At 35.9% G+C, this 22024-nt stretch overlaps 1 protein-coding gene across 1 annotated transcript in view; it reads right to left on the bottom strand.

Moving 5' to 3' along the window:
- Positions 1 to 22024, bottom strand: part of LOC142350551 (uncharacterized) — a 61666-nt gene that overhangs the window by 18244 nt on the left and 21398 nt on the right. The window contains exons 4-5 of the mRNA XM_075402401.1: positions 10377 to 10480; positions 7382 to 7586 (exon numbers count right to left, since the gene is read on the bottom strand). Of these exons, the coding sequence (XP_075258516.1) occupies positions 7382 to 7586; positions 10377 to 10480 (309 nt within the window). The remainder of the gene's footprint in view (positions 1 to 7381; positions 7587 to 10376; positions 10481 to 22024) is intronic.

Here is a 22024-nt window from a genome sequence, read left to right as displayed (position 1 = left end):
TAGCAAAATCAAACTCACAATTGGGCTCACACTCGGAATTCACAAATCAGATTGGCCCAAGTAATAATAACTGTTGACCGGTTCGTTCAGACCTCATGACAGAAAGTTCAGTAACAACCCCGTCAAGAATCGGTGCCACAAAGCCTACAGGGTTACGCTTGAAAACGTATGGAGGTGATACGACTGATTTACCATTATAAAGAAGCCTATACCCACCATATTTGTCATGAACTATTGAAAACAGAGGCTGAAGATTTTGATACGACTGACACAAGACTTGGTACGTTTCTTTCCACAAGATATCTCTGCTGATTTTTCTGAGAAAAATGCTTTCTCTCATTGGCTCGATTGTGGCCCTTGCTGGTCTATCTGGCGTTCTCACGTACTTTTCAACGGAACAATAATCACACTGCGCCAAAATTGACCATTCTATTCTCTTAGGTAACATTGCCTCTAAAATTCAATGCAACTTATTCTAACTTGGTCTCGCACGTGAAACTGAACTCAAGTTTAAACAAAGCAAAATTCCTATCACTTTCCTTGTAACTTGCGTGTTTATTCCGGACAATCTTCCGAAGACGTCGAAAAACTGCAAACAACACATTCAGACTTTTATTGCCACCTTTTATAAAAGACGGCTTCAATTTTGAACTTTGAGCAGTCAAATATAGAACCAATAGCAACGCAAATAGAACAAACATATACATTACATTGAGAACACTGTTTAATATAAAAGTTCACAAATCAAAGTTCTGAGAATCTAGCAGAAAAAGAACAATTAAAAAAAATTAACAGAAAACAGAAAAAAACAAAACTGAAGGATCCAGTTTATATATAAAAGCAACAAGACAAAAGCAACAAGCAATGTTCAGAGTTTTACTTCTATGACTCATCAACTTTAATAATCAGCTTGTTCAGACTCCTGATTGTCAAATGTGCCATGGTTGGGATTTCTAGAAGCGAAGTGGTCATTATTCTCATCAGTTTCTCTCATTTCATTGCTTCTTCGTTCATAGCAACGTATCTCATTTCCTCGATTGTTTAAGCTCGCTTTTGCTAATTCATATGTATGTACCCACTTATCTTCATACTTCAATTGGAACAGATCTAAACAATCACAACAAGATTTTAAAAAACGCTTCTCTATTCTTTCCTCCTTTTCAAAATTTTTAATTAGACATTTATGGGGGTAATTGTACACAAACAGTGTACAAATTTTTGAATCATGAAAAATCACTTTTCAGCAGGTTCTTCCGAACTGGGGAGAAATCTGTGCGCGTTGGGACTCCTTGCTTTTGCTTTACTTTCGGTGAAAGCATGTGAGTCATCAACTCTTCCTTAGTCCACAGTAGCTTACAAGCATTCCTCCTAATGATTTGTGGCGTTGCGCCTCCAACTGTTGCAAGATTGGTTCCTTGTCCAGGACCTTTGGTTATCAAGAGCAGTGGCTCGTCACTTAGGGGAAAACTCTTTGCTGCGGGCAGTAGAACTCCTAGTTTTGATACCTCTGTTGTCTGAAGAAAAATTACTTTGCACAGCAACAAATATAAGTTAAAAATGTTTGCTAATTTTTGTACACGAAAACGAAAATCAAAAGTAATAGCATTCAAAATCTCTATAATATCCGTACGAGCTGCTTTACTGCGTTCGTAGACATCTGGATTTCTCTATAATTCCTATTGGAAAGAGCTTTCAACTCCGGGCGTAGCTCGGTCACGCAGTTGACTATTAGGGTGGCCGCCTCCATTATCTTGTCAGCTGCCATTTTCATGGCGTCTGACGCCTCTCGATCAACACGTCTAAGCTTTGATTGACTGACGTCGTCGGGGTCAAGTGCTTTGTTGCGCCTAATTTTCAGCTTCTTTATATTTCCCGGTGTAGATGACAGTGGCTTTTATGATTCAATCAGTGGGTTGGCCTTTGAGGTACCACTTTCCTAAAAGAAACCAACCTTTAGCTTTTTGCCTTTTGAAACATGAAACAACTTGTCAGAAATACTCTTAGCAGTTTGATGCAGTAGTAGCTTCAATTTGATAACCATTTTTAAAAAAAAAACATTTTATTTTCCATCGCAGCAGAGATATTGATATATGTTTTTACCTGGCTTCCTCCTATAGCGCTACAATTGGGTTCTTCGGGATCACAGTTTTCGTCTCTTATCTCGCTGAATGTTTTCGAGACATCTTCAGGGTCAAGCACTGCAATTGCCTCTTGTTCGATATTTTCAGCATGGCTAACGTGAAGCTCCTCAGCAGAATTTTTTACGCTCTTTTTACAATTTTCAGAAGATACTTGTGGTAGTTCAAGTTTACGCTTTGCACTTTGAGAATTTTCCTGTAACAAAATCTTGTTGATATCTTCATGTACAGTCATATCGGGGTCACGAGCTGGTACAAAGCGTGCAAAACTCGTGTTCCCATCTGAATGATTTATTCGCAGTAGAGTATCTCGTTCCCAGTCCTGACAAAAATTTACACGTCCTACTGTCAAGACGGTTGCTGTCCAAATATACGATTTGGTCCTGGGGTTTTTTTAATCCATTTAACATTAATGTGGTCGTTTTGCTAAAAGCAAACGATGACTTTTGTAACAATGAATTATTGTGGAAATAAATTTCAATTTTTCATCCTTTCTTAAAAACAATTTGAAATTTACTAACTTCTATTGATGCACGTTCAGTCATTTCGAGGCAAACTGATCCGCATAGGGAGTGAACTACACTGCAAGTGTCGTCTTCGAACAATATAAGCCAGAAGACATTTCCAAGTTGTTTTTTCAATAACTTCAGGGCGTTTTCTTGGGCCTCTTTATTAGCCGCCCCTAGTCCGCGGTTAGAACGTGCTGGTAGCTTGCTTGCAGCCTCCTATTCCAAAAAATTAATTTCTATTATATATACTAGTACGTATCATTTAATTTCTGAGCAGGAGTAATGCCAAAACTGGTTAAAAAAGTAATAAAAATGATAAACATGGCTGGACGGTTGCCAGAAATCAGCCGCAATAGCTTTGTAAATCTTTAGTCTAAAAATAAAGGTAAAAAAGACAGACCAAAAAATCGTCTGTTCATTGAAGGCTGATATGTTATATTTTGATTTAATATATGCATACAATTTGGCTGTCTCTATCAGCTGCTCTCAAATAACCTTCATTTAGAGTGACACACCCATTTGGCCTTATCTCCTTGAATTAAAGTAAATTAATGACAAAGTGAGGTAAAGTAATGTAAAAGTCAGTTAGTCATTTTTGACAGTGAGGTAAGTCAAGTGTGACCAGAAATTTAATCACGCGAATGAACAAAAAGCTCGCTCCAATACAAGCGAAAAATGAGGTCACACACGTACTTCTAATGAAATTGCATGAACGAATGAACAAAAAGCAGATTTGAAGTGTTTTTGACGTCATATGGTCGTTTCAAAAGTCGCGACGACGAAATAAAAAAACCATTAAAAAAATCAAGAAAAGGCCAATAATAGCCCCAGCTATTGCTGTGCGGCTATTAATAATAATAATACATGTTGCCTATTTCAATTGCATAATTCAATGCGTAAACGAATTTAAAATACATTCAGTTAAAACTGATTTCGTAAAAGTCATTCGAAAAGTCGAAGGGTTGCTAATTTAATTGACGTTCAGTATAATTATTACAAATTTCGTTTGAGAGCAATTGAAAAATCAACATGCCTGAGGGATAGATAACGGGAAACCATAAGGTCAAACTAATACGGAAATCGACAGAAGCATTTGACCAACATACAATTTGACCAACACCACTTTAGTTATAACTGGGGAATAAAAAACTGGGGGACCGAAAAAGATTAAACCCCATTTTTGCACTAAAAGTAGTTGTACGGCCTGTTAATCTTAATAAGTGATAATAGCAAGAGGTCTCTTCAGGCTCAGTAAAAAATTCAAGACCGCCAGAGTCAATCACTTTTTAACACTAGCCAAGCAGTTTTAATCTTCCAAGGACAAGTCAATCTTTATATTACAATGAACACACAATTAGAGGAAGTATGATCTTTTTCATTTTGTTGGCTGGTATCTAAAAACTATTCATAACTAACATTGTGTATTGAAGTACCGACATGAACATTTGATCCTTGAGTACCGTTGCTATTCATCTGAAGTTCATCCTCCTGGAACGTAACAAGTGCGTTCCGGATATCTTCGTTAACGTTGTGTTCCGACACGGGAATAACTGTAACTTTCCTGTTTTGGCTCATGATTAATTGAACTTTTGATACTGCACTGTGTCTTGCAACCAAGAGAGTTGACTATCTAATCAATCTGAAAAACGACATAGAATACACTAGATGGTATATTACACATAGCATTGTATATTATATAGCTAGTAGCTAGCTATACCCCCATCACCTCCCCCCCCCAATCTAGTTTTACTGTCATACTAAAAACAAATATATATTCTCACCCCCCAAGCTAGTTTTAGAATGGCTACCCACTACCCACCCGTTCGAGCCTGTCCGATCACTTTGACCGAAATTCGAGACCAACGTCCAACGCATTTCATCTCCGTCAAAGAGGAGTGCGAACAACTGCAACGACCTCCAGATTCTGACTTCCGGATTCAACTTCCTGATTCTGACCTAAGGATTTGGACTCCAGATTCTGAGCTCCGGATCCGAACTCCAGATTCTGACCTCCGGATTCGACTTCCTGATTCCGACCTAAGGATTCGGCCTCCAGATTCTGAGCTCCGGACCCGACCTCCAGATTCTAACCTTTTGATTCTGGTCTCCGGGAACAAAACAATTTTTCTCTTGCTAGCCGCAAATTGAATTAACTTATTCTTGCAAATTACTCTTGCTAGCAAGATAAAGAATTGGACTACAAATCCGACCTCTTTTGGGTTAAGTAAAATTAATAGATTAAATCCAACTTCATCATAAATCCAACTTCATCATAAAACCAACTTCATCATAAATCCAACTTCATCTGAACTTCATCAAAACTTCATCAAATTCTGGGTCCCAGTGAAAGCGTCAGTAACTTGAAAACCAGAAAACCGAAGCTCCGCGAAGCGATTTTGGGCATCCCCCTTTTCAGTTCTTGAATCAGCGGCCATTCTATAAGTCTAGCAACAAGGGTCACGCTTTCGTTTCTGACGTGGCTAATTGTCGTGAAATTGGTTCGGAATAAATCTATCTGGGTGCAAACTTTACTAACTAGTTTTTCAGCGCTGCTTATAATAGCTTGATCTATAAGGGCTCCACTAGCTTCCGCTTCGTCAAATTGTTCCGGTGATAACACAGTATGTCGACTTTTGCCGAATTCTGGGTAAATTTGACTAACGATTTTTGCCATTTATTTTTGATCAAAGTAACAATAAAATTGCTCAGGTAATCCTTTCGTGAAAATCAAAACCCAGATTGTGGTTTAATTAAAATAGTTATCTCCTATTCGGTTAAATAGAGGTGGCAGTTTATAACAAAACAGATTATGGCCGAGTATTATAGGCATCTTGTTATCAAAGGCAGTAAACAGCTAAGGCTACTAAACAAATAACAGTAAACAAATAACTAAGGCAAATAATCAATCAAAACTTAATAACGAGATGAATCTGATGCTTGGTTACAAAATTGAATCTTGGTTACTATGAGCTCTTTGGATGTGACGAGTGAGGTTTGAAGGATAGATGGTAGAAAAATCGCAGAACCGACAACGTTTACTGTCTACAGATTTTGAGTGAATTCGAGCAACGTGGCGCGTGATCAGATATCTGTCTTTACTACAGTAGTTGCATTTATCGCAGTGATAGATCCTTTTTCCCCCGGCAATTGTTGATCTGCTAACACGCTCTTGAACTTTCCCAATGTCAGCGAGGCCATGACAAAACCCCGTAGAGGGGTCAACCAGAGCCAATAGGATCGGCCCGCTTTCAACTGCTGGTACTACAGAATCGTGGATCAACATTTTGATCTCTAACTTTTCCACAACTGACTCCTCCATTGACTGGTCTTCCATCTCCTCTTTTACATTCTTCTGATCTTCCAATTCCACTTTTACATTCTTCTGATCTTCCAATTCCACTTTTACATTCTTCTGATCTTCCAATTCCACCTTCTGCTCCATCTTAACAACTTTCATGACAACAACAATAACAAACTACTCACTTACACAATCCAAAAGAGTCAAAAACAACGTTCAATCAATCTGAAAAACACAACATATGATGAGCATTGAGCCTTTTATTCAGACACTGGAAAAAGATAAACTGAAATAGACTGATAAACAAACCGCCTCCGAACTCCGCTTCCGCCTCCGACCCCCGCCTCCGCCTCCGAACTCCGCTTCCGCCTCCGACCCCCGCCTCCGCCTCCGAACTCCGCTTCCTCCTCCGACCCCCGCCTCCGCCTCCGAGCTCCGCTTCCGCCTCCGACCCCCGCCTCCGCCTCCGACCCCCGCCTCCGCCTCCGAACTCCGCTTCCACCGCACAGATGTAAATGCACCAATATATGGTATAGTTCGAGCTAGAATAGCTTTTGACGGTATCGCCATTTTAATAGTTTTAAGCATGATATCAGCTATTCGAAATTTTCAAAACTTGCTATGTTCGTTGTATGTACAGTCTGATGATGTGAAACGTTCTGTGCAGTGTTCACCAATAATGTAAATTAGGCTGCGAAGAAAAGGGACAGACTGGGATGTCTCTTAATCGACTCTGGGCAGACTGGCAGAAGTATTTACACTTCAATTTGACTGGTTCAGTATTGGTTACAATTGAGAGTCAATGGTACAGCGCTGAAACTCACTGTGAGCAAGGTCCGGGCCGTAAATCTTCTGTCGCTGTTTCATTTTTCACCAAGCTAGCTTTTTTATTCCATTCTACACAGCTTTTCCCGGCCGGACCGAGGTATTCTCGGAGAATATGTAAAAATTGCAGTGAAAAACGGTAAAAAAATTTGAAGTGCAACGCGCCACCATTTTTCAGCGATGAATTTGCTAGAGATTGTTGTCAAAATTTAAATTTACAATGCTAATTCAATTATTTTTTGCAAACAGAACACACTAATTGCAAAGTTATACCATACCAAAAAAGTTGCAAAAATGAAGAATGCACTTCGCCGGACGATTTTTTAGTAAGAACAAGGAATAATTCTCACCTTCAAAGAAAATGATTTTATTTAAAAACCCTAATTTGCTCAAATTGGAGAAGTACTTATTGTGCATACAAACAGCTTAATTATAGACTATTGTAAACCTTTTAACCTGACTACACAGAAATAATTCTGGGCCACAGTTTCAAGGAAAGAGGTTCAAAAATTAGTTAATATTGTCAAAAAACCGTTTCATTTTTACTCAAAATAACGTTAGTGGTATAGAAGGTAGTATAGCTTCAAATATTTAATTTTTCTGATACTCACTGCGAAATCCCCGACTGTTATATAGTCAAATGCGAGCTCGTGATACGACGCCACAACATTTGAGATCACAACATCGGAAGGGTACAAATGGACTTCGAATGTTTTCACTCTCGTTCTGAAGTTGACCCCTTCACTTTTCAAGGTCAAGGTCATAGTATAGCTCTCGGAAGGCTCCAGGCTGGGTATTATTAGTCTATTCATCAGCCTAAAATACAATATTTTTGCAGAAAGATCAGAGCTGGCCGGTTCCGCAGACTGTTCCAAAACACTAACGGGCAAGTTCTCAAATGCCAGATCAAACAAACGCCAGTTTTTAGAGTGGGAGGTTCTCATCGAGAGATAAAAACTTACAAAGTGCGTTTTTTAAGCGAGTACTTAACCCTACTAAAGTTATTTCAAAAGTCTGACTTGAACGTCACACCAACCATCTCTTGCTCAGATGCATTCATGGATGCATTGAGTAATTAGGTGTTGTTTTTTTCTCAGTAAACAAAAACACTGAGAGCCTTTCTCTTTAAAAAATTTACAAGAACCATGATTGAACACAAAAATTTAAAAAAAAAACAGTGAGTTCAACCTTTGTTCACTCATCGGTCTCAGCCGCGCAGCTTGAATAAACAAAAAAAACATCATTAAACTGCAGTTTAATGATGTTTATTTTTGTTCATTCAAGCTGCGCGGCTGAGACCGATGCGTGAACAAAGGTTGAACTCACTGTTTATTTTTTAAATTTTTTTGTTCAATCATAGTTCTTGTAATTTTCTTTTAAAGAGAAAGGCTCTCAGTGTTTTTTGTTTACTGAGAAAAAACAACACCTAAATACTCAATGCATCCATGAATTGCAAACTTTGATTAAAAAGATGTTGAAACTTTTCTTTTATCTGTAACCAACTTGCGTAGCACCTATATAAAAAAATTGAAGTAATTTTTCCAACGCTTGACAGGGAAAAAACAACGCAACGCTAGCTATTGAACAGAAAGCTGCTACAGTCAGTTAGTTCTCTCGTTTTTTCAATGAAGCATAGAGCAAAGTGACTCAAAAATTTAGAGTATAGATTGAATTGCAATTTAGACGAAAAGAACAATAAATGATTATGAACAAGCAAAATTGATTTGGCTAATTAACAATCATGTAAAAAAAACTTTTAAGAAGGGCGACAATTGAAAAAGGAAAATTTTATTTTTGAAAATAAGTGAGCTGTATTTTTTTCAGCCAGAATGGAGATCTCGGATTACGCGAAAGCATAAGTGACACATCAATAGTTTTCATAATTTTACAGAATCACTTCTCCTGTCGTGAAAACGTCAAATTATTTAGGAGGAAAGGAATGACGAAAAGTTTGAAAAGAATACTCTGATTTGGTCTGTGTCAATTTTCGGAAACTTTATCAAATCTTATGACGGCTCATTGCTGAATTTTAGTTCTCAAAAATTTAAAATTTGCGTAAATTGATCAAATAAGACAATAGCGTCTATTAAAGCGCAATAGCGCACAGAAATTCAAAAAATCAACTGATGTTTCGGACTTAAAAATGGAGTCATTTTCCTTTCAGAGACAGATCTTTAGTCAAAATTGTTTGAGGAATCAGAACAATTGGGGGCTTAGTTGCTCTCGCGAAGACTTTTTGTATATGGAGCACAATAATACATGCTGCACACATCACATCAGCTGAACAATGCATTGGTAAAAATATTTATCTTCAGCACTATTTAGTTGTTTTTTTTGTGAGACAGTTTTTAAGAGATTTGCGTAAGTTTTTTACAGAAATTTTTTTCCTGTTTTCTGCTCAATGCTTGATTGAGATATATAAAATTCCTTTAAAAAATTATTTTTCGTTTTCCGTTGTGATAAACGTTTCCTGCAAGCTACAAGAACAAAATACGCAAACTTTAAACTGTACTGTCTGAAAACTTGATTGTTGGAGTGATGTGAAATCCTTACCAAAAAAATTGCTCCCTGAGGTTCCTAACCAGAGAACTTTCAACAAATTATAGTGAACTTTATCGACAGTCAATTTTGATGATGGGCGATAAAGCCAATTTTACTGTCTGGGCAAAATTTTATTTGCTTTTCCTCACCTCGCATTGAAGGATGTTCTTTTTCTGACAAAAATTGAGTGTTGTGAGAACAATATGCAAATATGCTTGCGTCGCTTTCATTGTTTGCGTCAGCAGCAAAGCACTCATCAAAAAGAAAGCCTTTGAAAAAAATAACATGATTTTCTTTTGAAATTTTGTTTTTTTAGTAGAACGAAAAGATCTGGTCTATTTTTGTAGGACATAAAGAAAATTGATTTTAAACAATCAAACCGATCATTGTTGTCCATATTTCTTTAAATTTTTGCTCGACAGGTAAAAAAAACAACACTAACAGATTCGAGCTCACAATTAAAATGAAAATTGTCACAAACAATTTGTTGTCTCGATATTTCAATGAAGCATAGAGAAAAAGGACAGAAAATTTATGAGTAAATTGAAAAAAAACCAAACTCTCATTCAGGAAGAAAGAAATGGAACTGATAGTTTGAACTAAATTGAACTGCTCATCTGTTATCTTTGTTTTCTTAAAGATTTCTGGGAAACTATATTGAGTATCAATTGAAACGCTATAGTTTGCTATAGCTCTTAAAAACAAAAATCACAGCTCACCAGCACTGAAAGCTTCCACAGAACTTTTTATCTAAAATTGAAAAAAAAATTTGCTTTCCATTAGATAATCAGTTAGTTACATAAAATTTTCCACATAAATTTACAGCTATTTATAACAATCTAGAGTTATATAATACAATCAAGTTAAACTTGCTCTCATCAGAGATCCTAACAAAAAATCCACTTTTAACTTTCAATCTTTCAATCAAAGACGGTTTTTGTAATCCTTGCGTAAGTTTTGACCGAAACTTTTTCATGTGTTCTGATAGATGACTGACTGAGATATTAAAATAAAAATTCTAAAAATAAAAATTTGAAATATAGCTTGGTGGTCCATAAGACATACTTGTATGGAAAAGTGGTATAGTTCATGTGACCCGAGTATCGTCCAATGTAGTTTACAACAATCTCAGATCCAACTCCAGCGTTAATAAGGAATTGAAGGGTCACCTAAAACAAGAAATTGTTGACGTTAATCATCATTTATAAAAAAAATAAGGAATAAAATATATATATTTGAAAAATGCACTGATAAAGGGAATAGGATAATGTTAGTTTTGAGTAACATGCTGATCAGGATTTTCGGATCTATTATCTTTTGCCCCCCCCCCCCCCAGCTTAGTCAGCATAATGACACACAGGCGCACGTGCTATTTTATCACATAGTAACGTGCTATATAACAACATATAATTTGTAATTGAGAGTCATAAAAAACAATGGGGGGGGGGGGACAGAATAGACCCGGATTTTCCATTAATCCTTTCTTGATAAAAGTAGAAGTCTCTACAGTCAGAAAATCAGAGCGGCTACCATAACTCAATTTAATTTAAGTATAAAAAAGCTCGAAAGATGGCAGACAAAACGAAGAACTGATCTGGTTTGCAATAACACATTTTGCTTAATTTGATACAACGATAAGTGCGATTACTAGAAGAAAAAAGATATATTCATTTTGCATGATTTCCGATAGTCGTAACGAAATCATACAGAAAACTACTAATCGAAAAATATGCTCTTTTTGTATTAATAATTGCTGAAAGATAAACAAAATTGTGACCGTTTTTCCTACAATCAAACAATGTGATATATGTATTTTATTATTACCTTAACAAAACAAAAAAGCGAATCATCTTCTTTTTTCAGTGGTTCTCAAAATGCCAGGGACAGACTAATACGGACGTTTTTAAAACATTTGAGGACACGCAAAAGTTTTCGTGAAGAATTTTGATACTCTACCTGTGATCACACGAAGCCATGTATGATGCGTATGCTTCTCCAATAACAAAAATTAAATCCAAATGGTTTTACAAGAAGCTTAAAAAACACTGACCGCTGTTTACAAGACCAATGACATTAACTGGGTTTTCACAGAGGAATATTTTTTGTTTCAGGAATTGTATTGATTAAATAACATTAATTAAAATTTTAATCTGAATATGACTCATTTCTTAGAATAGTCCTGCTAAACTTATGAAGAGCTAAGCAACATGTTGTATTTGTCATTTCAATTTGCAACAAGCTTGCTGCAACAAGGGTTTCCGATAATTCAAAAAAAAATTAAGTATTAGGGTCTTTCTAATTTGAACTCGTTCTAGCGCTGAAATATTTTCTGTCACCTCACAATAAATGTTAGTGATAACTTATGAGAACTTTTGTCGCATTTAGCACAATTTCTAATTCCAATTATTTACTAAATTTATCATCTTTCTGTAGTTTTGATATTAGATGATAACTGTTGCTGTCCAAACTTTAAATCTACCCGATACATTTTTGTTTACTTTTTTCTGCATGATCATATATAGATTATAGTTTTCCTTCAAGAACCAGTTATGATATGCAAAGTTTGTACTGGAGTAGTATACTAAAATGCACGTATTGTCACGGGGGGGGCGTCCCCCCGTGACAAATTTGTGGGGGACAAAAACTTGTGCGGGGTCAATTTTGTGCGGTGAGAGAAATTTTTGCCGAATTTGTTCGGTGGGCAAAAACTTACGATTTTTCCAGCTATTTTGTGCGGGGAATAAGAACTTGTTAAAATTTCACAGTTTTCTGGAATTATTGAAAAACTTGTGAAAATTTTGCAATTTTTGGGGGTCCCTTAAATTGGTTTTAAAATTTAAAAATTCTTAAACCCTTTTTTAGTCAAAAAGACTATTCATGGGTTTTCAAAAGACAGAAAATTTACTAACATTTTCATTATTTCAATCTCTTTATAAGTTTTATGTAATTTAACAAGATATAAGTAAAATGGAGTCAAATTTTGGTGGTTTTGATCCAACATCTGGTTTTGATCCAACATCTGGTTTTAATTTGATAGTTTTATTGCCCATATGTTATCCCCGATTAGGGAGTGTGGGCAGATTAGAAAACCAATAAAATTTAAGTTCCAGGGTTCCAAATTGAGAATTATTGTGTCTGATAAGAAATTTGCAGCGTCCAAGGTAAAAAGAATGCAACTTTGCAGAAAATGAGAAGAAATATACGTATGAAATGGACAAAACAAATGCTCGAAACTATATGAATTGTTCCAAAAAAGTACTGAAAAAGTGTTTGAAAATGTGCGGTAAAGCAATTCATATACCACAATTGTATGACGGGAGAGTTAAAAATCGAGAAAAAAATAGTGTATTTTTAGAGTAAAAATTGTTGTTTTTGAACAATTTTATGCAAAATACTTCCTCAAAAAGCAATTCCATTATGCACAAACTGTTTTGCATTGTAAATGACAGCAAGTGCAGACCGGTAAATTCTGTAAAACAAGGTGTTTGAGGGACAATGCAAATGTGATCACGTAATATAGTGTAAAACTTGGGGAAAACTATAAAAATGACAAAAAATTAACGGGAAAAACTGATGTCCGACTGAACCTTACTGCGTAACTTGGGCAAAATGATAGAATGAGCAGCCTATTTCCCTTAAATATTTAAGAAAACTAACTTCTATTTTTTTGTGAATGATATTCCATTTTTTTCTTTACATTAATAAACAGTTTTCCTGTTCTGTTTTTGTTCTCCAAAAATCTTCATAGCACTAACAATAACTTAACTAAAGCTGTATGTCTACAGTGTTTATCAATTTTTATCTAATCTGCACTTGTTTTTTCCGACCTGTGATTGGTTGAAAGCTGACTGAAGATTAATTTTAGACTGGTGCATATGACAAAATATGTTTTTGATTTTTGTTTGTTTTGCAAGTTTTGGTCTAGGCTTTTGTGATTGGTTGGCGGAGTTTTAGGAATTATTATGTCTATTACATGTGCCAACATATGTCTTTTTTTACCATAAGCAATTCAGTGTGGTCGTCTCCGCTTCTCTGATTGGTCAGTCGAGTTTAAGCTTTATCACTGTCTTGCACATGTTTGAACACGTATTGTTTTATTATCAAAGAAAAGGTGTGGTCTCTTTTATTACCATAAGCAATTCAGTGTGATGGTCTCCGCTTCTCTGATTGGTCAGTCGAGTTTAGCCTTTATTATCGTCTTGCACATGTTTGAACACGTATTCTTTTATTATCAAAGACACGGTGTGGTCACAAGTTTGAGTTTGTATTTAAAAAGAAAGTAGTATGTCGTCGTCTCAAGATTACTTTGATTTTTATCACGATATAGCGCGTTCTGAAAAACGATATGTAGTTGCCTGTGTGAAAACATATGATAATACTGGAACTTATATATCGCTGAAACTTTTCAAAAAAGAGAACGGAGACAACGAATTTCGTTTCAACCAAAAACTCACTCTCTCTATGCAGGAATTGGAGCAAGTGGGAGAAAATATAGATGCTATTAGAAGAATAGCTCTCACAAAATTTGCGAACGAGCAGAGCAGCTCTGGCAAAAGGAAGTTACAGCCTGGTTCCAGTTTAGAAACGAATGGTCAAAATCGTAGCTGCAGATTCAAAAAATCAAAAAAAGCCTCAGAGAGTGACAAAGAGAATTAAATAGCAAATGAAAATGGTTGAAGCAATGTTTGAGTGTACACCTGAATATTTTCGACAATTCCAAAAACTTTTTCGATATTTTATTTGCAATAGTGAGCCTCAATTTGATTCTAATCTTACAAAAAACTTCGCATACAGCCAGCACAAAAATGAAGATCATTGCAAAATACAACAATTTCATTACCATGTCATTGCTGCTGTTGATCAATTACCGCAGTCCTTCAAGGAGACTTCTTCTAAACCATATACAATACCATGTCTCTTCACTTGTTTTCAATTGCTCATTCGGGGGTCTTCTCACATAGTGCATTATGGCGAAGTGATGGAAAATCTTCAAGAGGCAGTCAGTTACAACGATCGGCACAATCTAGCTGTTTCAGTTTCTAAGAAAAAATTACCAAATGTAAACATGCTAATGACACAGGATAATCAAACGCAAACTGACTTTTTATCTACTTGCACTATTGATAGATTTTATAGTATTTAAAATGGTGGTATGTATGGTGAGCTTTCCAAAATACTTGATATATTAAATAGTGGCTATGGTTGTTTGCATGTTGATAATAGTTTGATTTTCATAAATTTTAATATGGAATCGAAATCTTTTAATTAACATTTGTCTCGTTCTCTTGTCTTTGAAGAAAGAATTTAGCAAAAAAAGTTAATTAAAAAATGTTAGAGCATATGGTTAGCAAAACGTAGCAAATCATTATCGTTCATTTTCAACATCAAAGGATATTCATAACCAAACATCACATGTGCAATATAAATGCAAAAAAGTCCACAAAGTTTTTAGTTTTGATTTTGAACTGGCTTCAGTTTGAGTATTTGAGTTACTTCATTGTAAAATTTTAACAGTCGGCAGTACAATAATTGGTAGTTTTGTATCGGGATTCCAAGCGGATCTGTCAAACAAACTTTGTTTTTAAGAAACAAAAGAACCATCCAATGACTTCCTGCATGTTGCGACAGTGAAGCATTGACTATGATAAATCCTTCTCTTGTTAACTTTGGGAAATTGTCCGCGGCAAAATTTCCATAAAAATAATGCTTCAAATGAATACATTTTCCCAACAAATAGCGTATTTCATCACTATCCATCTGTGGGGTAGGTGATAATCCAGTTTTTTGTCACCTTTTGTTCCGAATTAACATAGAATGTTGAGCTTCTTTCACCCAGAAATAGAATTTCTACGTTGGCTGCCAATGCTCCGTCAAATGTAAGTTGAACTGAAATTGAGCAATTTGTAAGTTCTGGATGAATGAAATCATGAGAAGTCTCTTGCGTTGATGTTAAATCAAGAGCTAGAATAAAGTGATTGGGATAATTGTCCAGAGTTATGCCATGCCCACCTTTGTCAAGAAAATCTAGGGCTTTTAGAGTATTGAAATAAATGCGGTGGTTGAAAGTTGTTGAGACAGGAGTTCCAACAATAGGTTGACCATTTCGATAAACAACAATTTGGCTCAAGTTGTATTTCTGGTAGTGAAAAGAATTTGTGCGATTAGTTTCGAGGTATGCTTGATTTGTTGCCATTGCAATTATCATACGCCGTACAGGTTCTTTCGAGAAAATATCCTCATGGCTCCAACTTCTTATTCCAGTTGTAGCTAAAAAAGTTCGCGGCAATACTTCTGTATAGCGATACACGGCAGGTGTTTTTAGTAGAGTTTTCTCAATTGCCGTCAAAACACGATCCGCTATTGTCATTTTTCTAACGTAGAGATTAGCTTCAATTATTTTGACTTTGTAATGTTTGCTTGACTCTGAAATTACAGCAAAATGATTTGTAGACCTTCTAAATGAAATTCGCAGAGTAACACCACTATGTAAGTGTTTATCACAAGTTAAAATATCACTCGCCGGCTTTCCAATAAAATAGTTTTCCTTGGAATTAGCAACAAGAGCTTTTCTGGCCGCTACGTCGTCCACGCGACCGTCGGCGCCATCAATTTTAGCTGGCTCATCCTCGTAATAATATCCCTGACAAACTAGCCATGTGTTTTTTGCAGTTTTTCCTGAAGAAAATTCCGTTTCAATGAATGCTTTGTGAGCATAATTTCCGTTTGTATTGGAGATTTTAACACCGTTAGCAGATACAGTGCATTCTGAAAATAAAGAATGTAATGCGTTGTTGCTGAAGTATGGCGCGTCTGTATTTGTAGCATCAGTTCCTGTTCTTAAATCGCCGTCATTGTTTCGGGAGATTTTACATTTAATTTCGAGGAGAAGTTTCTGTAAATCTATGAAATTGTTTCTATCGCCCAAAACTTCAAACTCAAGCATTGGACCGTCCGGTTAATATGATGGTCCGACTTTTTGAGTAAAAGCATTGTCAAAAGTAATAAGCAGAGGCTGTTTTTCAAACAAATCAAGTGTGGTGTGTGTTGCCTCTGCGGGCAGTAAATTAGTAATCATTTTGAACTTTAGAGAAGAAATTTGACCGACTTCTCGTCAAGGGCTTCTTCTTACGAATGCCTTGTTTTGGGTTTTCACCGTTGGTTTTTAATTTACGTATTCTTTTTGATCCGCCCACTTGTTTTCTCACAGTTTTTTGCACAGTCGATTTTAGTGCTTGTTTTGGAGACTTTTTCTTTTTAACAACCTCTACCAGCTCAGGAGCTGCTTGAACAATTAATTCACGTCCGATCTTTTTGGCTACAGGCAAAAGAAACTTTCTTGCAATCGGTAATGCCGCTCTGCCAATACCTGCTGCTAAAGCCCCAAAACCGCTTCCTCGTTGACGATAGTGTCCTGAAAAGTATGGTGACACCGATTGCTGATAGTAGGCTTCTATTTAGTCGAATTTTTTAAAATTTAAAGTCAAAATAACTTTTCCTGTTCCAGCGAATGGAACTAATTCTCCAGTTTCTGTCCGCAATTGAAATTCAATTGAATGAAAATTTTTTGGTAATATCTTTTTGTATTCCAGGTTGCTGAAGACAATTCTGTGCGTTGGCTCTATTTCGCAGGGGCTACCGTTTTTCAGGCGTTGCTTTGAATCAATGACTCGAATAAGAGGAGCTTTAGTATCACCTACGTATTGATACTCAATTCTGTTAACGTAAATAAAAATCAGTTGCCTCCCTCTAGACAAATCAAAAGGATAATCGCCAACAAACGTTTTTTCTTTGTCATCAGCCATTGTCAGATTTTCAAAAGTGTCCAAAAACTTGTATCCAATATGATAACCAGACCCATCATGAATACCGTTGAAACCTAGTATGCTTGAAATTTTGTTATCTGGAAAAGTAATTCCTTCGTTTTTACCAAAAAACGGGGAATAAAACTCCGTTGATTTTGTTATAATGAAAGTCAAAATGAGGCAATCTAGTAGCTGTTTTTAAGGATCTCAATAGATGATCACGGTTTTCATAGGAACCAGTTCCAATAATAGCTCGTTCTCCACCGTATGATCTGGAGACAGCATCAAATGGAATACTTTTCTCATAAAACTTAAGGCCTTCAGAAGAAAATATCTTTAAATCACTTTTGTTCACTTGATTTATTTTTGCCGGGAAGATAATTTCACTTAGTGCAACTCGCCAATCCCCCTCCAAATTAATTTCTTCATTGAAATAATTTTTGAATGAGGACAAGGTGTTTCGAGGAAAAATATTCATAGAGGCTGATGAAACTAAGTGAACCGTGAATTCAATCATGTTTTGTTATTTCACTACTGTTGTCTCTTATTTGACCAAATCTAATTCATAAAATTTTCCCTTGACTGGCTCCTGGGATGCGTCAATGAGACTATAAGTAGGAGGATTTGTTGTAGGTATATAGTAAATCCCAAAAACTTCGTTGGTAAATGTTTGCTTGTATCCTTTTCTAAAAGGAAGATCCGCTTTTGATATTCGCACAAAGTCCCCAACGTAAAACTTTGGTCGGCGAACTAGATTTGCTGAATCATTGAAAATTAATGATATCAAGTAAGGAACGTCTTTCTTTGTCACTTTATTCGGCGCCAATTTCGTTACTCTGTTGACTCTGGAGTTAATGGTTTGTACAAAGCTCTGCAATTGATTAATATACGAGTATGTCCATTTGTCCCCTAAATACTTGTATATCAAATTCTTGAGCAATCGTATATTTCTTTCCGCAAATGCTGATTTTTTCTCGCTGAAAGTTTTATAAACTTCGATTTCATTTTTCTGACATAGAGTGCTGAAAGAGCCCTTAAATTCTGTACCAGCATCTACCCACACTTTTTTAGGTCGCTTGTTCCTTATCATTTTCTTAAACGCATCTGCTGTTGTTGTGGCGTACTTTGATTTTAAGGGTTCGATTCGTAGATAACGTGAGAGACAGTCCACCGCAACCAATAAATATTTTACATCTTTGTTCTCTTTTGCTAATTTATCCACATGAGCCAAGTCTAGCGACCAAATTTCGTTTACATCGTAGGCAATAACCTTCAGTGTTGGAAATTTTTTTCTATATTTTTTATGCTTTGTGTGGGCATTTTTGCCCTCCAGGAACAATTTCACTTTACTTGGTTTCAAGTTTGTGATTCTTTGTAGATTTTTTACGCTTCCATATGCTGCGGGACCTTTCGTATATTTCAACTCAAGCAATTTTTTCTCATTTGTTGAAAGACTCCCAGTTCTTCTCCTCTTGCGGAGTTCTGCCTTCCTTCGAAGTTTCGAAACCACTTCCGGCGTCTGAGGATTCTTCTGTAAGTAATTGACTGATTTCTTTATGCTTGATTCTTTTTGGCGAAATAGTTTTCCTTTTCCTTTTTGTTTTGACAGTTCTTTGAGTTCTTTTCCGGATCGCAATTTTAGCTTTTCTGTTGATCACCAAGTCCTCTTTTATGTTTAAAACCTCAAGAATCTTAAAATAATCTGAATTACTTAGTTTTTTAATTGTTTGTTGCAAATCATAGAGAAAAATAGGGACATTTATTCCTGTTGCTGTTCCGTCAACAATGAAATTTTCATTTTCGTCTATTACAACTTTTTTTGACTCTTTAATGAGGCTAACTATTTTCTCCGTCCTGGTGAATTTCGTTGGCGCTAAAACGTTAAGATTTTGAAGCATTTTGTCTGCTTTCACTTTTGACAACTCAGTGGGATCAATTGTTTCCCTTGTATCTAAAATTTCCTGGTACTCTTTATTAGTGTTTTCATTTGGTCGCATACGGTTCAAAAACGAAAATTGAGCACCTCTATGCTGAACTCTGGGATCATTTAGAATTTGTGAGGAATATGGTTGCTCTTTCATATATTGATTTTGGGAATCAAAATAAACTCTTCAGCAGTTGACATGGTTTAACTCAAATGGATGACACAAAATTTTATAATGAGCTGAATCAATTCGAAACCGGTTTTTGTTAGAAAAAGCGCTCGTCGTTTATCGTCTCTTACTTTCACTCTAACATGACCCAGCAAGACATTGTGAAGGCATTCACATAGAACCAGTATAACATCACTATCACAATTACGCAGGTATTTCTTTAAATTTTTTGGTTGCAAAGGCACCATTTGCTTCAGTATAGATAATTTTTTCTCTTTCATTGTTTAGAGGGGTTGTTTCTGCTTTATCAGATGGAATGTAGAACACTGTAGGACCTGGCTCAGTAATATTTGAACAGTATCGTAAACAATCCGAAGTTTTTGGATCAAGATCGATAAGCAAATGCCCAAATGGTTCTTTCGTTGCCAATTGATACCAATATTTTAAAAATTTAACAAGATTTAACTGCTTGCCTAAAAATTCGACTCGTTGAATATCGCGGACTGATTTGAACAGAATGATGTGTGATGTGTTCAAGTCTATTGTACGAGACCACTTGCTCTGCTGATAAAGATTGTGCTTTATGTAAATAACATTAATCTTTTTGTGACGCCCTGCAGTGGCCAGCTTAACAAATTCTTTGTCGTTATAAATTTCTTCGCACGAGTCGTCGATTATCAAAAGACAGTTTTCAAGGTTATTCAAAAATTCTAAATTGGCATAATTTTTGAAATTAACTACAAGTTTCTGCTCCATTTTGACGTATATTTGTTGCATTTTTCGGGATAAAAATATAATATGGTTAAATTTTGGGAAAAATGTGTTTCCACTCAACATTTTGAAAAATAACTCTGTTTTGCCACAACCTGAGGGCCCTACAACGGCCATGAAGACTCTATCTTGCGTAGATATAATTTTATTCGTAGTCTTGGATTTGGTAAAATGTATCCAACTAAACTTGACAATATAGATATCCAAACTGAGGTTTCTTCACAATTTGGTTTAAACACGGTTAACTTCACAATACAAAGTGATATTAGTAGTAAAATAAAAAACATTTGCACAAAAAATACAACTTCCGAGCGTGGCAAAATTGTTTGGTTACAAAATTTCCAGGACGATTTGCTGCCACTTTCTTTTTCAAAATAATTTTCCTCTACAACAGCGTCAACTTGATCGACTGTTACTCCCTCCATCTCAACAAAAAATAAAAACTTGTTAAAAAAGTATCAATTGGGTATCAGATTACATAAAACAACTCAAAGCAATTAAACTCAGTTAGAAAGTCTTTCATATGAACCATGAAGCACTCAGAGAGTCTCTCAGTTTTGTTATAATGAACAATTTTGTGCACTCTTTCTTCCTTCACCAAGAGTTGAATCTCTTTTGGCAGTGAAGGATCGTTTTTGTCAATTTCCTCACCATCCGGGTGCTTCGACATCAGTAAGAGTTTCGGAGGACAGATTCTGGGTTGATTTTTTGACATTCTGCTTTCTCCACTGAAGAAAAGGTTCAATATAATACACTAAATGAGTGAATGAGCGAGTTTCGTCCTCAGTCAGCAACAATTTAACTTTTCTCTGTAAAAACTGATTTCCGGTTTTTATGGTTTCGTCTTTGGAAATTGAAAGACTCAGATTCCCGTCCCCGTAATCAAGGCACAAATTGTTGAACTCGGTGACAACGGTGCCTCCACTTTCGTCAATTCCTCTCTCATTGGTTAACCAGTTGAAATAGAAAATGGTTTTTTCTTTTGGACAATGTTTGTTGAAAATGTTTTTGCCCTTTGAATGATTTTGACAATTTTGTGCAAAATAGTTCACAGATATTGAAGGACACTCAAGTGAAGTCATATCAATAACAGGACATTCAAGCAATTCTGACAAAAACTTAACTTTTTCCGCTCCCTTAGCGTAGAATAATGCACCAGGATTCCGCAAGCGAACGCTTTGAATTAGTTGTGTTAGATAAATATAGGGATAATTTCCTATGTCCCAATCAATACCGTGCAAATTTCTACTCAACCAACTGAAAGACTGCTTTTGTTGAGCTGTTAACTCACTATAACTTGTTGGTGGTAAAAATGACACGCAGTCAAGGTAGTCTTCAGTACAAATTCCAAAATCTTTAACAATAAATTTTTATTTTCTGTGACGAAATCCTTCAACGTCTAACACAACCGTTTTGATGCTCAGCATTCCAATAAAAGAAAAATTGACGGATGAAAAATCTTTATATATAAGCAAAATCATATTCCCGACAAATGCCCGCTAAAACAGTTGCTGCTTTTCCACGGAAGCATATAAGAATAACCAGGTCCTTGGTTATATATTTCGTATATGAAACCTCCTGCGTCGTGTAAAATAGCGTGCAAACGTAAAATTTTTGATACTTGTCGAGATATGAAATGTCGATGCCAATTAGACCTCCATATGGACGCAACTTTAGAGCAATATCATGATCAAAGCAGTCCAACTCACTAAAATATTCACTTGCTGCCAGGAAATTGTTTAATCTTACTGATTTTTCAGGAGAAGATGTAGAAATGGATAAGTATTTGTCGTGAATGTTTTCCAAACAGTTTCTACAAAGAACTGGTTGATCAAAACGCATGCCAAGTCTTTTTTTCTCACTTACCAAACTGCAACTTAACAAAGTTTTTAATGCTTTTCGCTGAAGAGTCTAAAACATTTTTTATTAACAATCTCTAAACAAAGAGTGAATAAGATTTTGTCATTCTAATAATAGCGACAGACTAACTTATCGGGTTTTGAATTTTATAGTTTTAAACTTTAAGAACCAATAACCGCAATGCTGA

Source organism: Convolutriloba macropyga, chromosome 12 (assembly GCF_964194025.1).
Source record: "Convolutriloba macropyga chromosome 12, txConMacr16.3, whole genome shotgun sequence".
Classification (NCBI taxonomy): Eukaryota; Metazoa; Xenacoelomorpha; order Acoela; family Convolutidae; genus Convolutriloba; species Convolutriloba macropyga.
The sequence above is the reverse complement of the archived record's forward strand: the minus strand, read 5'-3'. Positions and strand labels throughout refer to the sequence as shown.